At 40.6% G+C, this 15,303-nt stretch overlaps 3 protein-coding genes and 7 non-coding genes across 10 annotated transcripts; 9 read left to right on the top strand and 1 right to left on the bottom strand.

Annotated features, from left to right (window-relative positions):
- Window positions 1–329: 329 nt before the first annotated feature.
- Window positions 330–3,896, top strand: rpl4 (ribosomal protein L4). Its single transcript, XM_044035864.1, has 10 exons — window positions 330–409; window positions 1,344–1,515; window positions 1,623–1,729; window positions 1,975–2,113; window positions 2,370–2,494; window positions 2,625–2,754; window positions 2,928–3,084; window positions 3,288–3,371; window positions 3,555–3,675; window positions 3,769–3,896. Exons 1-10 carry the CDS (start codon window positions 407–409, stop codon window positions 3,838–3,840), a joined length of 1,110 nt encoding a protein of 369 aa, XP_043891799.1. The 5' UTR covers window positions 330–406; the 3' UTR covers window positions 3,841–3,896.
- Window positions 1,803–1,905, top strand: LOC122776552. The gene has a single exon (XR_006361234.1). It is a non-coding gene; the product is annotated as a small nucleolar RNA SNORD16 (small nucleolar RNA).
- On the top strand, window positions 2,193–2,292 carry LOC122776551. Its single transcript, XR_006361233.1, has one exon. It is a non-coding gene; the product is annotated as a small nucleolar RNA SNORD16 (small nucleolar RNA).
- Window positions 3,141–3,211, top strand: LOC122776557. The gene has a single exon (XR_006361239.1). It is a non-coding gene; the product is annotated as a small nucleolar RNA SNORD18 (small nucleolar RNA).
- On the top strand, window positions 3,414–3,480 carry LOC122776549. Its single transcript, XR_006361231.1, has one exon. It is a non-coding gene; the product is annotated as a small nucleolar RNA SNORD18 (small nucleolar RNA).
- A 72-nt stretch (window positions 3,897–3,968) lies between the features above and the next one.
- Window positions 3,969–5,739, top strand: LOC122775742 (60S ribosomal protein L4-like). Its single transcript, XM_044035865.1, has 5 exons — window positions 3,969–4,370; window positions 4,521–4,674; window positions 4,876–4,959; window positions 5,149–5,215; window positions 5,405–5,739. Exons 1-5 carry the CDS (start codon window positions 4,268–4,270, stop codon window positions 5,405–5,407), a joined length of 411 nt encoding a protein of 136 aa, XP_043891800.1. The 5' UTR covers window positions 3,969–4,267; the 3' UTR covers window positions 5,408–5,739.
- LOC122776558 lies at window positions 4,729–4,799 on the top strand. Its single transcript, XR_006361240.1, has one exon. It is a non-coding gene; the product is annotated as a small nucleolar RNA SNORD18 (small nucleolar RNA).
- Window positions 5,001–5,071, top strand: LOC122776556. The gene has a single exon (XR_006361238.1). It is a non-coding gene; the product is annotated as a small nucleolar RNA SNORD18 (small nucleolar RNA).
- On the top strand, window positions 5,257–5,323 carry LOC122776550. Its single transcript, XR_006361232.1, has one exon. It is a non-coding gene; the product is annotated as a small nucleolar RNA SNORD18 (small nucleolar RNA).
- Window positions 5,740–5,743: 4 nt separating the features above from the next.
- map2k1 (mitogen-activated protein kinase kinase 1) lies at window positions 5,744–14,973 on the bottom strand. Its single transcript, XM_044035863.1, has 11 exons — window positions 14,725–14,973; window positions 8,915–9,125; window positions 8,552–8,698; window positions 8,365–8,442; window positions 8,184–8,235; window positions 7,400–7,524; window positions 6,759–6,966; window positions 6,560–6,624; window positions 6,412–6,470; window positions 6,281–6,326; window positions 5,744–6,203 (listed from the first exon to the last, which is right to left on the bottom strand). The coding sequence occupies exons 1-11, from the start codon at window positions 14,805–14,807 to the stop codon at window positions 6,090–6,092; spliced, it is 1,188 nt and encodes a 395-aa protein (XP_043891798.1). The 5' UTR covers window positions 14,808–14,973; the 3' UTR covers window positions 5,744–6,089.
- Between the last annotated feature and the right edge of the window lie 330 nt (window positions 14,974–15,303).

Below are 15,303 nucleotides of genomic sequence, written 5' to 3' on the forward strand. Positions count from 1 at the left end.
TATTGTGTCGCATACACAAACGAAAACACCGTCAAAAATAATATATATAAGAAAATAAATAAATAAAAATTACCACGTAAGTAGTTCCGTAAACACGACTGTCCTCCGTCAAGATCGGAGTAAAGAAATAGTCCCAACTGTAACTACAAACTTAAAGTATTTTGTTTGATCTCATGAGTTCTGAGGCGTAATTCACTAACGTGATTATTTTTGCACTGATAAATGTATCATTCGTGATTTTCCTGAATCAAAATTTTTAAAAAATAGAAGTAACGTTATTAGCGGAAGTGGTTTGCTCCCAAGCGGAGGCATAAGGCACTCAAGGCAACTCACTAACTTCCTTTTTACTGTGGCCGCCATAGAGTGAGGAGCGTGGTTCCCGGCGAGCCGAAAATATCTTACAAAAATGGTGAGAAATTGAAGCCATATCGCTGTCCGTATACTTAACGATACGCCCGGGCCATTCTGTCGTGTGTATACTACAAACAATACCACACGCGATGGCATTACGAATAACTTAATTTAGTTTATTCGGAGCGGAAGTATGTTAAGGTCCCGGCTAGGAAAGCTAACACGAGGAGCCATTTTGGATGAGCTGCTTCTCAGTACACGTGTAGCAGACCCTTCGGTGGAATATACGCACCTAGAAATGAATGTTGTACATTATAGCGGATTTATTTTTCACTATGTTGAGACCTGTAACGATTTTCGAACTATATGTAACTCGATCGTGTTGACTAGGTTTTACAACGAGTAGTGTAGTTGATGCTAATATTAGCGTGTCTAGACGCGGTAGGCCATGTCCTGGAAGTAGTCCAGATATGACATTTATCAACATATAACTATATAATAACCTCAACGATGTCTCACTGTTGCTAGTAGATGTGATATGAAATAGTAGCGCCGTCATATTTTGTAAGCATTATGCAAGTTTGTTTGCCTGGGCACGGTATACCTGGTGTTCTTACCTCTTAAAACCTTTCTAACTTGTTGTGCTGCAATTAACTAATATTCTCGTAATCGAATTATTTGTTTTTCTTCACTTGCTGAGTAATTTTGTCCCTTACGTGCTAATGTTTTGAAATGTTTACATGTTCAAATCCTATTACAATTTCTCCTGTTTGTGTTCTGAAATTAACATTTGACTTACAGCCTCACTGTAGTTAATGTGTAATGAACTTTACATTAATAAATTCAGATTAATCTTATATTGAAGCAGTCAAGTTGGTAATCTTATTTTCGACTCTAATCACAGGACATGCACCACTTAGCCCGTCATGTAGTGGTCTGATTGACATGCTAAATGAGATGTAATGTATTCTTTCTTTTATTTTACTGTCAAGGCTTGTGCCCGACCCCTGATCTCGGTGTATTCTGAGAAAGGAGAATCCTCAGGCAAAAATGTTGTCATGCCTGCTGTGTTCAAGGCCCCAATTCGGCCTGATGTTGTGAATTTTGTGCACACCAACATGCGCAAAAACAGCCGCCAGCCATATGCAGTTAGCGAACTGGCAGGTGAGTGTATAGTGTATGTTCTTAGCTTTTCTCACTGTTTTTGAAATACATTTTTATATGGTTAAACTATAGATTCATACTCAAAGTTTTGTAATTGTGTATTTCAGGTCACCAGACCAGTGCTGAGTCCTGGGGTACAGGAAGAGCTGTGGCCCGTATTCCCCGTGTGAGAGGTGGTGGCACTCACCGCTCTGGTCAGGGTGCTTTTGGAAATGTATCCTTTTGGTCATTGTTGACACTTAAGTATTTCCTCCTTTGCTTTATTTGAGACATAACATTTTTAGACTTGCTGTGATTGTGTAATTTGCGACTGACTCTGTGACCAGTGACAGAATGCCTGCTGTCATATACTGGAACAGATGGCTGACGAACAAACATTGAGTCTGAGCAGGTATTTAGTGCTTCTGCACTGTAGTCACTTCACTAGCTGTCATTCAGACTTCCTTGACTTTTATATAGATGTGTCGTGGAGGTCGTATGTTTGCTCCCACCAAGACCTGGCGTCGTTGGCACCGCAGGATCAACACAACCCAGAAGCGCTATGCCATCTGCTCTGCCCTGGCTGCTTCTGCCCTTCCTGCACTTGTGATGTCCAAAGGTAAAATCAATTGGCCATGTTTTTGTAGAGTACAGGTGTGTGAGTGTGTGAATAGGTGTTCATATAAACACTTGTGATTTGCTGTGATGGTGTAATTTGCGTCTGAGCCAGTGAACAGTGACGGTTGCCTGCCGTCTTTAAGCTGTCACAAGGTATTGATGTCCATTGAATTCTGAGCAAGCACTTGTCACACATGTAATTGAAAATTACATGTTTCTGTATTTTGACATTTGTTGATTACAATTTTTTCTGTTAGGACACCGCATTGAGGAAATCCCTGAGGTCCCACTGGTGGTTGAAGACAAAGTGGAGCACTACAAGAAGACCAAGGAGGCTGTGCTTCTGCTGAAGAAGCTTAAAGCCTGGAATGACATCAAAAAGGTAATTCAATTCAGATGGGCTTATAGAATAAAGGTTTCCACACATACTAGACTTCAGGAGCCAGCTGTTTTATATTTATTGCACACTTTATTTGCACATAATGATTAATCTTGTAAATATTCTATTTCAGGTCTACGCTTCTCAGCGCATGCGTGCTGGTAAAGGTAAAATGAGGAACCGCCGTAGGATCCAGCGTAAAGGACCATGCATCATCTACAACCAAGATGCTGGAATCATCAAAGCCTTCAGAAATATCCCAGGTATGTTAAGAGATGGATTTATGCGTTTTTGTTTTTTTGGTCATGACATTACCTATGTGTCACTTTGAAAATAGTCTTAAATGTATGTGAAATTGCACTAAAAATGAGAAACAAGTGGATGGGCCCTCAGACCTCGAGCTTTCAACATTGCCTTTGTCCTTTGTCTTATGCAGGCATCACTTTGCAAAACGTGAATAAACTGAACCTTCTGAGACTTGCCCCTGGTGGTCACATTGGGCGTTTTTTGATATGGACTGAGAGCGCTTTCCGCAAGCTGGATGAGCTCTACGGCACCGGGCGCAAACCTTCCTCCCTGAAAGTTGACTACAAGTGAGTACTGGAGGAGCACACTGGCCAAATCAGTAGTAAAATCAGTGTTTGTCCTTTTACAGTGATGAGCTTCCACTTCAGGTCCGTGTTTTTGAATCTATGTGATATTTAGCGAAGTTCTGAGATTGAGCGACAAAAGAGAGGAGTCGGATACTTGCTTGTTTTTAGTTTCTATTTGTTAAACTACCTGTCTCTAATTTCAGCTTGCCAATGCACAAGATGACCAACACAGACCTGAGCAGGATTCTTAAGAGTGAGGAGATCCAGAAAGCACTTCGTGCACCAAAGTAAGCACTGCTCAGTTATTTCTTAATGTTAAATGGTTCAGTCAACCATGATGAGCTTTCACTTCAGGTCCGTGTTTCTGAATCCTGATTATTATGAAGTTCTGAGCTACACAGAATTCATTTCCTAAGTGTAACTCCAAGGCAGTTCATAGTAACCAATGGGTTTTTTTATTTTTAAAACAGCAAGAAGATCAATCGCAGAGTACTGAAGAAGAATCCTCTGAAGAACTTGAGGATAATGCTCAAACTGAACCCTTATGCGAAGACAGCAAGACGTCTTGCCATCCTCAAGCACGACCCTACGGTAAGAAGTGAAGCAAGTCGAGATTTGAAAAAAAATTAAATGAAGATGCAATTGTCGGTTGTTACTTTAAAAAAAAAAATGTGTTCTTTGTAGATCAAGGCCAAGATGCTGAAACCCAAGAAGAAGCCTGGAAAGAAGGGAGCACCCAAAAAACCCAAGGCATAAATTTATACGTGGCAGACTGGACGTTCAGTAAAAATAAAACCGTGGTTTCAAATTCATGAGTTTGATGTCAAAATTTTATTTCATAAGACTCGCACACGTTAAGATTTAAATCTATTGGTGCAGAGAGGACGTTGGTGTATATTAAGCACATGGTGTTGAGCAGCATTTGTCATGATTTAAATAATTTGTTCACTAGAAAAACATGGCTTTTGAAGGCAGGCCAACAATAAAGTCCCAGAAGCTGTTTCAACACATTAATTTTGCGTGGCATGTAGATTTGTACACTAGGTATCTGTTGTGCGCAAACCTAACACGTAGACCTGATATAAACATGATTCACTCGTAATATTGGTCAAAAGACGACCATGTCATGTTTGACAGATGGTTGACATTGCAGTACCATGGGTGAGTATCACCGTTTCAGCGCATGCAAGGTAAGATGAAGAACCACCTTAAGCTACAGCGCGAAGAACCAGGCATCAATTACGACCAAGATGCTGGAATCGTCAAAGCCTTCAGAAATATCCCAGGTGTGTTAAACGGATTTACTTGTTTTTTGTCAGATCATTACCTTTTTGTGTCTCTGTCTGAAAATTTTTTTAAATGCATGTGAAAATACACAAAACAAGAGGATGTGCTCTCAAACTTTGAGTTTTCAACATTGCCTTTGTCTTATGAAGGCATCACTTTGCAGAACGTGAATAAACTGAACCTTCTGAGACTTGCCCCTGGTGGTCACATTGGACACTTGATATGGACTGAAAGTGCTTTCCACAGGCAGGATGAGCTCTATGGCACCACATGCAAACTTGCCTCCCTGAAAGTTAACTTAAAGTGAGTACCAGAGGAGCACACACCAAATTAGTAGTTAAACCAGTGTTTGTCCTTTTACAGTGATGAGCTTCCACTTCAGGTCCGTGTTTTTGAATCTATGTGATATTTAGCGAAGTTCTGAGATTGACCGACAAAGGAGAGGAGTCGGATACTCACTTGTATTTAGTTTCTATTTGTTAAACTACCTGTCTCTAATTTCAGCTTGCCAATGCACAAGATGACCAACACAAACCTGAGCAGGATTCTCCAGAGTGAGGAGATCCAGAAAGAACTTCATGCACCAAAGTAAGCACTGCTTAATTATTTCTTAATGTTACATCGTCAGTCAACTATGATGAGCTTTCACTTCAGGTCCGTGTTTTTGAATCAGTGTGATATTTATCGAAGTTCTGAGATTGAGCAACAAAGGATGGGAGTCGCATACTCGCTTGTATTTAGTTTCCTTTTTGTTAAACTACTTGTCTCTATTGTCAGCTTGCCAATGCACAAGATGACCAACACAGACCTGAGCAGGATTCTCAAGAGTGAGGAGATCCACAAAGTAAGCACTTCTCAGTTATTTCTGAAATTGAAATGGTCAGTCAACCATGATGATGTTCCACTTCAGGTCCGTGTTTCTGAATCCTGATTATTATGAAGTTCTGAGCGACACAGGGAATTAATTTCATAAGTTTAGCTTTAAGGCAGTTCATAGTAACTGATGTTTTTTTTTGTTTTTTTTCCAAAACAGTAAGAAGATCAATCTCAGAGTACTGAAGAAGAATCCTCTGAAGAACTTGAGGATAATGCTCAAACTTATGCTTAGAGAGCAAGACGTCATGCCATCAAGCACAACGCTGCGTTAAGAAGTGAAGCTAGTCGAGATGTTTTGTGGTTATTTTTTTTAAAAATGAAAATGCGATAGTCAGTTGTGGCTTTAAAAACGTGTTCTTTGTAGATCAAGGCCTAGATGCTTAAACCCAAGAAGAAGCCTGGAAAGAAGGGAGCACCCAAAAAAACTAGGGCATAAATGAATACATGGCAGACTGGATGTTCAGTAAAAATAAAATGATGCTTTCCAATTCATGAGTCTGATGTCAAAATTTTATTTCACAAGACTCGCATAAGTTAAAGATTTCAATCTATTGGTGCGGAAGGGTCATTGGGGTATGTTGGTGTATATTAAGCACATCGTGTTGAGCAGCATTTGTCATGATTTAAATAATTTGATCTTTAGAAAAACATGGCTTTTCAAGGCAGGCCAACAATAAAGCCCAAAGAAATGTTTCGACACATTAATTTCACTTGGCATGTAGATTTGTACACTAAATATCTATCGACTGCACAAACTAACACGAATACCTGGTATAAACAAATACAATTCGCTCGTAATACAAATCGGTCAAAAGACGACCATGTGATGTTTGACAGGCGGTTCACATTGCAGTGCCATGGGTGGGTGTCACAGGCTGATTGAGTCCAATAGTGCTGCACAGCCAGCCAGCAAAGTCAACTTGTTCTGCCTCTGACTGCCTGATGAAAGGGTGTACCTGGAAGAAGGGGGAAACCATATTAGCTGACTTAAACAAAATAGAATTAAATGAGAATACTAATAATGGACACCCACCATCAACTGTTTCAGGTCTGCCCTCTCTGCTGGGTTCTTAATCAAACTGAAATGACGAGAGAAGGTACTTCAGGTTATGTAGTGTATATTAACACCACTAGGTGGTGTAATGTCTTAAAATGTGTACGTACCATTTGTTCACAAAGTCTTGAAATTCCGGGCTAAATATCCCAGGTAGCTTTGGTGGAGGCTGAAAAATGCATGGACAGGCCTGAGGTCACATGGTGCAAGCTGCAGGTGTAGTCGTTTGTTTAATCAATAACAGCAAGTGGACCTCACCTCATTGACGATATAATCAAGCAGCTCAAATATAGCCATTGGTGGCCTGCTGTCAGGGCCGTATGCTATGGGGAGATCAAAACAGAAACTTCCTGTCAAAGCTGAAGTTGATTTACAGTGACAAATGTTTTAACAGAATATTAGAGTTGTATCCAAGTACTTGAGGAAGTGAAGTGGACCAGTGTCATGTCAGACTTACAGCTGCATGGTCGCCCAGGAGGCTGCGGCTTTGGGGAGGAGTCACCAGAGGCTGCTTCTCCCTCCACTGCAAAGCCAAAAATCTGTTCCAGTTCCTTAGCATCGGGCGGTGGGATCGGGAAGCGTCCAATGGCCATTTCGACCAGAGACAGGCCCATGCTCCAGATGTCTGACTGAACAGAGTAATGGGTGCCTTGCAAACGCTCTGGCTGCAAAACAAACAAGACAATCGTGTAATTATGCTGTAGTAAATATTTCTATACATCACGTAAACATTCACACAGCAGCCGCTTTGTCAGGTCACGTTAGGGAAAAGCACAGGTGTAAATCAAAGCAATGATTGCAAAGTTTTTATGTAACTTCTTAAGTTTCAAGGTGCATGCTGGTTCACTGTCGCAGAACCATCGTTAATGTGATCATTAACACTTTTCCTGCTTAAATGATGTCAAAGTGGCTGCATTACTCTCAAAGTGGAACAAATAACTGGCCGTATATAACAAACCTTTAACATAAAAGATTTGTGGCCCACTTGATGTGGAGCCAATGCATGCAATGACTTGTGACTCATGTATGACTCGGGCATTTCAGATTTTTAGTCCTATATGTGACTGAAAGCAGCAGAAAAAGATGTGTTTAACTCACAGACATGTAAGAGCGAGTGCCCACAAAGGAGTTGGCCATGGAGTCTATGAGCTGTCCGCTCACTCCAAAGTCACACAGCTTGATCTCACCGCGGGAATTCACAAGGATGTTGGAAGGCTTGACATCTGAAACAGATACATACAGTATTTAGGGGAACACAGTAGGCAAGTGTTCAGCAGGGTAAAGCACGCAGACTGATATAGAATTTGTTCACGAACATCTATTCTATGCATCTGCGATAAGGGATTACTATTTGTGACACTCAATAGTTTTAGTCAGGGTATTTAGAGCATACAGTGTTTATGCAGCGAGGTGAACAGCCTACACTTAAACTGGCCATTAAAATGCCCTTTCTTAATGTGCTCCCAGTGTAAGTGATGGCAAACAAAGTCCACAGTCTGTTCTGTGTAGAAATGTATCTGAAGCCAATATGAGGCATCACCACTCCGACTTGCATAAATCAAAAAGATATATTTTAAAGTTGCAGCCGTTTTTGTTGCCATCCTCCCACTGCATCTAAAAATGTTAATACAACATGGATTTTGTACTAAAAAAAAGGGCTATAACTTTGAAAGATATCCTAACTTGCCTTGCTTCAGATTAGCCTGATGAACATAAGGATATATAAACAACATTGAACACACATTTATAAAGGATCTCATAATGGCCACTTAACAAATCCCTCAAGCATAGCCTGCCTAATGTATTGATGAGACTAAACATTTTGTAATAAAGGCAGAACTGTATTTTATTTGAAACACATTTTGGTCAATTACTATCAAACCTCTGTGCATGATCTTGTGTTTCTCTCTCAGGTAGGAAAGTCCTTTAATGACCTGAAAGAACAAATGATTCATTTCAGATGTTTTTTTTGGTAATCCACTTTTATATTTTCAAAACAACACAAAAATAACTATAATGTGGCGGAGAGAGCAATAATTGAAAGCGGTGCTACAACTACCCACAGCGATGCTGACTTTGCCGAGGATTTCCTCTGGGATCTTCCCTGCTTTCTTGAGTGACTGGTCCAGGGAGCCACCGTCCTGCAACCAGCAGCAAAGACAAATACAAAAGCACTCTCAGCACAAACTGTAAAGCAGCACTTAAAAGTGAAAACAAGCAGTCGTAATGTGTCGATCAAAGAGCTGTTACCATGTGCTCCATGCAGATGCTGATTTCTCCATCACTGTAGAAAGCTCCGTAGAAGCCTACAATGTAGGGGGAGTTACACTCGTGCAGCACCTGCAGCTCCCTAATGATCTGGTTCCTGATCGCTGGTTTGATCTCCAGGTGGATCAGCTGAAACACAGCACACAGCAGCTTTTACTGATGCCCTCATATCACTCAGCGCACACGCAAATGAGAGAAGATATGACACGAGCAGGTTAGGGAGAAAATGCATTATAAATATACTTGAATAAGAAAGACAGAAAGCTGAAATGATTAGTGGTTAAAAAATCAATGTGGTAATGTACTGTCAGTGTACACGTTCCATCTATGCAGCAATCGCAGTACCTTCCTTGCCATAATCAGACCAGAGGGTCGGTGGGAGACCTTGAAGACAACTCCTCCGTTGCCTGCACCGAGCTCACAGATCTTCTCGAAGTCATCGTCCTTCAGCTCCCCCACCTTTTGCTTCTGTGTCAGAAAGGCCTCCAGGCGTATCCGCTGCTGCTCATCTAACTCCAGCTCCTCCAGTTTCTTCTGCAATGCCTCCAAGTTGGTTCTTATAAACAGTAAGATAAAGGAAAACACAAAGAGATGACGATTGTTTCGTGTATTCATATTGTAAAAGGTCACATTTATTTGCAGACTGAATCATTGGTTGTATCTCCATAAGACATGCGGGCATTTATAGTGTATCCAGATCTAATCTGTTGTAGTCGTGTAATGTCAGAGAAAAGTGTATCCAATCCAATTTATTTATTTTATAAATTATTATATAATTATGGAATATTTCAATTCTGTCTTTAAGAGAAATTTAGAAACAGACAGTGATGGTTCCAGAATTTGGTTGCCGCAACTGCGAAAACCTGATCCCCTCTGGGATTCAGCTTTGCTTTTGGATCAGCTGATCAGCTGCTCTTAGAGACGGCAAAGGATCATGACTTGCTACAACAAGTCAGAGAGGTAGGGTGGAGCAGGATCGCTGACATATAGAGAGTGTATGACAGCGAAAGCTGCAACAGCAGTAGTCATGCCATCGGCATTGCTGTTGCCATTGGCAACTAACCAAAGAAGTTAGAGGGGATCGCTGGGTCTGTTTCATCATTCCTTCCCAGATCCCAATGTGAGGAATCTCAGACTTCCTCTGAGTACTGGATCTGTTGTCATGGCGATCAACGTCCTTGACTAGTCAACTGGAAAGTGAACTCCGTACATCTGCTGCTCATTGAATACCCGCCCACCCCCCACGTCAATGGTCAGTCAAAGCTTTTCTCATTACCTTTATGAGACCGCAATGTAAAGACCAGTGAGTCATTAGGACATTCCAGCTGATTAGATAGTGGAGCATCTGTGTGAGCATTTTCCACTTCATGGATTTTTATCCGCTTGGAATTATGGAAAAAGGGGCAAAAAATAAGCAGTAGTCTAAAAATTCTTAAAAATATAGTGGCCAGGATTTTCTGGATCAATAATTCCATAATAACATGTCAGCATATATATCTGCAGTGTTAGAGGAGGCTTAGACCAAGTCACAAGGCAGTTCAGAACGAGACTGAGCAGACTGACTGTTCCACAAGTTGTTTTTTTTTTGATACGGTTTGAAACAGTAAAGCCCTCGTTCAGGCTTGCACTTAAACGGAGAACAGTACCTTTAATTGGTGCTGCGCCCGATGGCCGCGTCAGCGAGACATGCCGACACTGACACTGAACGTGACACAACAGACAACAATGGAGGACATCCAGCAGCTCGGTTTTTTTATGCTCAGTGTGTGGCTGTTTGTCTCAACAAGACGTCAAGCTCAGCTGACTGTTGTGGGTGATTTATCATTTATATCATGATGGTCATAACAGGGTTAAAAGATAGCAATAAAAAAAAGGCAGATTCAGAGGAGAGGTAGTCTCAGGTCTGCAGATTAAAACCGGCAATCAAATCTTTTTTCCAGTGATTCTGCCTACTACAGCTTTAAACGATCATAGAATGACATTTACATGCATGATTTGAGTTCAATAGTTCTTGTGCTATGTTTACATATGTGTATTATACTTTAAGACTTTTCTCATCAAGCAGTTTTAGTCACGACACAGTGGAGGGCGGATTAGTATGCTCTTCTCTCTGCTGTTCCACCACACAGTGAAGAGAGGGTTAAGTGGTTTTATTTTTGACAACAGGCCTGCATATCCATGGAGACAAGGTGCTGAGTTTGAGTTGGCTGTGGGCGGCGTGGGCGTTTTTGTCGACAAGAGCTGGAGGTGGATGGAGGAGGATGGAGGAACTGAGGAGAGGAGCAGCCTCAAACCCACTCAACACAGTGTGTAGGAGAGAGGGACTACAGCTGCTGCACACTGCAGCCTCCCTCCTCCCTGTAGGAGCAAGAAGAATGAGCACGACTCTGGCTTTTGTGCCTCTATCCTCACAGTGTCCAAGGACAGCCTGTAGAACTTCAATGCAAGACATGAACTCTCTCTGCAGTGTGCAGTGAAGCGTCACAAAAAAAGGAATCACTGTTGTGTGTCATAAGTCACATACTGTACATTAGAATCAGGATTTAGTTTGTGGTTTAAATTGTAACCGTGAACAGTTTTTTCCTGTCAATGAATAGAATTCTAACAGTTGAGAGAACAAACCTATGAAGTATGGATTGATTTAACCGATTTAATTAACACAAATTAAACTATGTTAGCTCAGTGTGGATCAGAGCGAACTGCACGAGACATGATGGATTGATGATGATGGATGATGGAAGGGGGTTATCCATAATATAACTCCACTTTTGTTTCTATCTGTTAAACCAGTTGAGTTTTGTTTGTCAGTTGGTTTGCTCGCCTGTTTTTGTACCCTCAGTTGAGTTCTGTTCTGCTTCTTTGGCATCTTTTACTGGCATAGAACCTTGTTGTTCAAACATTTTTGAATATTCAATTTTTGTCATTTTTGGGGTGTGAGTTAACTTTTTACTTTAAAAAACAAACAAACTGTGTTTACTCGTTAATTCTGCCCCTCCTCTGACCCATTTATTACGGCCTCACAGCTAAATCTGTAGCAGCACTTTGAAAGAGAGAGAGAGACACTCACAGACAGAGACAATGAGACAAGAGAAAGAGAGACAATGGGTGCTTCTATTGGCTGTTTATCTACACCTATCGTACACACAGGTTATTTCCAGCAAATTGCCAGTGTGTAAAAAGAAAAGAAATAGACAACAAATGCAGTAAACTCCATTTATTTTTGGACTTGTGTCCATCGTGTGTGAATAAATCCCCTAAAGTCCATACAAAGGAAATAATAGCAGTTATTAAAAAATAATAAGCTCTAATGGATATATGACTTAATTCACTTTAAGCAGCCACTTAAAGTCTGCATGTACTGTATTTGATAATATCTTGGATCTTATCCAAGATATTTGGCCATGAGCAAATTGGCTGTTTTGTGTTTTGTTCTTAGATTTCCTCTGATAATATCACAGGTTTGGTTGGCATTATGTGGGCCACTCAGCAATGCTGGCTTTCAGCCATTTTCACACTGACGAAGCATTTTGTTGGCTCCACTGGCAAGTCCTTCTCACCAGCATGGAATGGACTGGTTTCAGGAAGAGGCTAATCAGTAGCATCTACAAAATGCGACGTCCATGCTGCTAGTATGAGCATTCTTCCTCAGTCGTGTTGGTCCACATTCTATTGAAACATCAATTGATTTAACATACTTTTTTGTACACCACTGTGATGTCACCATGGTGATGTGAGTGATACACACACAGAGGCCAGAGGTCACGTTCAGACACTCTTCCCTCACCTCTTACATTATTTGGGCTTTAAATAAGTGGGATGATTTAAGTTTGTGATTAAAAGAGGACAGACCTTTACATGCTACTCTGGAGTCTAATTTGTACTGACTAGGTTATAATATATACAGTATATACTCAATACAACAAATCCTATATTCATAAAGCAGTTGAAATGACTTTAGAGGAGCATTGATTACACACACAGGTTGGCGCAGCTATTCTTCTTTATGCATTGACTTCCATTCATTTACACAGCTTAAACAAAGCCATATCCCTGACCTTAACTCCTAACCCCAAACCTAACCTAACCACAATTCAAATCTTAGGCCTAAACAAGCTCCACAGCTAAAATAGCTCCACAGAAATTAGGTTCTGTCTCAGTAAGACCAGCTTTTGGTCCCTGCAAGTGTTTATTACACACACACACACACACACACACACACACACACACACACACACACACACACACACACACACACACAGGCATTGCCAAAGTGGGATCCCTCCACAGCAGAGCTTGCCAAATTCTTTGACATGCTGCTCCTTGGCTTGTTACAGCCGGCCCAGCAGCAGAGGCAGCAGCAGCTGGAATGTGTGCAGCATTCACCAAACATTATATCATTGTCAACAACTACTAAACAAAGCAGAGGCACATCTCCATTGAGCAACAGTTTCAGTGTGCTTATCCCCCATCACGAATGCATAAAGAATCTTAAACCGTAGCTTAACGTCGTCGATGATTTAATGGTTATAGATAGATGTTGTATTCAGTTTCTGCTTTAAAATTAAACATTACAGTCACGGTGTTCTCTACTCAGTGTCAGCTCATCTCGACTAGTTTCTGTCCGTTGTTTTTTGATAGAAACTTTACTGAACAATTTTTTTATAGAACAATCAATCAACTGAAAGGTTAGTGTAGAAGCAGAGTAATCGTCATAGAGCACAAACTTCCACTTAGATTTAGATTGTACACAGTTCATTGCAAAACACACAAAAGGCGTGTGTTAAGGGAGTGTGTTATCTCGTTATGAAACAAAGAATTATTCCACCTCTACAGTACATTGGAAAAGCAGCCATCACAGCGATGACAGGTTATGTAATTCTCATCTCTTCTGACCCAACTAGTTTCTGGACAGACTGAGCTTTTTCTCTGTGACCTGAAAACTGGATCATCACATCGTCTCAACAATTTGATGTCGGCCATCAATGTTCCAGAGTTAGTTAGAAATTAATTCATTGATTTGGTTTATCTTGTATATCACAGATAAGATTTCCTTATGTCTAGTGAATTTGTGTGACAGAAAATGTTATTTGAAATAGGGATGGACACACAATTGTGTTTCACTGGTACTCACCTCATTGAATTTATGTCTATTTTCTACTGAGGTGGCTCAGTACCACATTTCCCCCTCTGTTAGAGTACTGATGCTAACATCAGTCTTTTACCCTCCTTTAAACAACTTAGCTGTTAATAACACATTTGTGCTATGAACACTTAGACTTAGATATCCAGCCATTTTTAAAACACGCATAATGCTCCAAAAGTGTTGCAGACTCGTGTAACTCCCACTCGCCTCCTGGTCACACGATGATGGTATTGTGCACATCTCTCTTTACAGCATGTCACTGATGCTTAGTGAAGCATTTATATGATATTTAAGGTGTACGAACTGTATCGGATATTACTATTTTTTATTTTTATAAATAAAGATAGACATACTATCCAGTCATTTTGATGAGTATCAGGCTGATGCCAATACTGAATGTTGGACTGGCTTATGATTCCTATTTTTAGTCTCATTGATATTGACTGATAAGTCAGTAAAATCATCACTGTTATCTCTATGATGTCAACTGGCACTAATAGCCAGATAGTCAAATGAATCACTTTGTTAGTTAATTAATTAAAACAAGTCAATATACTTACATGCCATGCTGGCTCTGTTCCCACTATTACGGTAATTTTACAATTTCGATTTTTACCCATAAAATACTGTAGTATTATTATTATTATTATTTTTGTTGTTGTTGTTAATATTATTGTGTGGCTAATATGATGGTTTTTGGATCAATGTGTGCACATTATTTTTTATATTAAATGTTCCATTTAATTTCCTGCCTCTCTCTGCACTATCTGTCTATATGTATTTTAAATTTTTGACATTTATTTGCATTTTAATATGCAAAATAGATCAAATCGAGCCTGACTGAAATCACACAGCGACACATCCATCCTGCCTCGTAGCACACACACACACACACACACACAGACTTAAGTTCTATTGGGTTAATAGTGCAGGACGCTTTGGTATGATGAGCATCAGCGTCCACACCGTCACCAGTGTGCACCGTTGCTGTTAGATGAACGCTGTCACTCACTCTGTGGCTCCTGTGCCATTGATAGTGTTTCCATCCGGGATCGGGTTGAGTTGGATTGGCTCCGGCTTCCTTCTTTTCTGCATTTTCTGTACAGAAAACACACGGACAACGGCAGCGAGGATGGAGATCCACAGTCAGAGCAGAGCTGTAGCATCAAACACGGACACGCTCAGGGCACAGATGACAAACACTCCGCCGTTAGTGTCATAAGCTGCAGCTACAGGAGTTATATTCTTCTTCTTCGAGATGGGTGGGTGTGAATGACACGGGAGATGAAACGTCACAACAATATTTACACTCCTCCCCTCTGCTGGTGATAGAGGGTATTACACTGCAAGAGTAAAAACAAAACAACGCACATTCAAAATCAGGGAGTTTGCAACCTGTGGCTCTATATGGCTCTTCAGTCCCTCTGCAGTGGCTCAGATAGATAGATAGATAGATAGATAGATAAAACAACTCAATTTATACACTACTTTATCCAATCACCAAATATTTACAGTATTGTATGTAATGCTTTTAATGTTTACACAAGAATACGTCTGGCTTTAACGCGACCATTTCCATTACCGTCCTGGA

Source organism: Solea senegalensis, linkage group LG10 (genome assembly GCF_019176455.1).
Source record: "Solea senegalensis isolate Sse05_10M linkage group LG10, IFAPA_SoseM_1, whole genome shotgun sequence".
Classification (NCBI taxonomy): domain Eukaryota; kingdom Metazoa; phylum Chordata; class Actinopteri; order Pleuronectiformes; family Soleidae; genus Solea; species Solea senegalensis.

Coding starts and splice junctions, on each gene's coding strand:
- rpl4 (XM_044035864.1), top strand. Junction 1,730..1,974: donor GTCAGGGTGCTTTTGGAAAT/GTATCCTTTTGG, acceptor ACTTTTATATAG/ATGTGTCGTGGAGGTCGTAT. Junction 3,676..3,768: donor TCCTCAAGCACGACCCTACG/GTAAGAAGTGAA, acceptor TGTTCTTTGTAG/ATCAAGGCCAAGATGCTGAA.
- LOC122775742 (XM_044035865.1), top strand. CDS start 4,268: ATGCAAGGTAAGATGAAGAACCACCTTAAGCTACAGCGCGAAGAACCA. Junction 4,675..4,875: donor TCCCTGAAAGTTAACTTAAA/GTGAGTACCAGA, acceptor CTCTAATTTCAG/CTTGCCAATGCACAAGATGA. Junction 4,960..5,148: donor AAAGAACTTCATGCACCAAA/GTAAGCACTGCT, acceptor CTCTATTGTCAG/CTTGCCAATGCACAAGATGA.
- map2k1 (XM_044035863.1), bottom strand. CDS start 14,807: ATGCAGAAAAGAAGGAAGCCGGAGCCAATCCAACTCAACCCGATCCCG. Junction 7,525..8,183: donor ACACAAGATCATGCACAGAG/GTTTGATAGTAA, acceptor TATCTGTTTCAG/ATGTCAAGCCTTCCAACATC. Junction 6,471..6,559: donor TTGATTATATCGTCAATGAG/GTGAGGTCCACT, acceptor TGCATTTTTCAG/CCTCCACCAAAGCTACCTGG.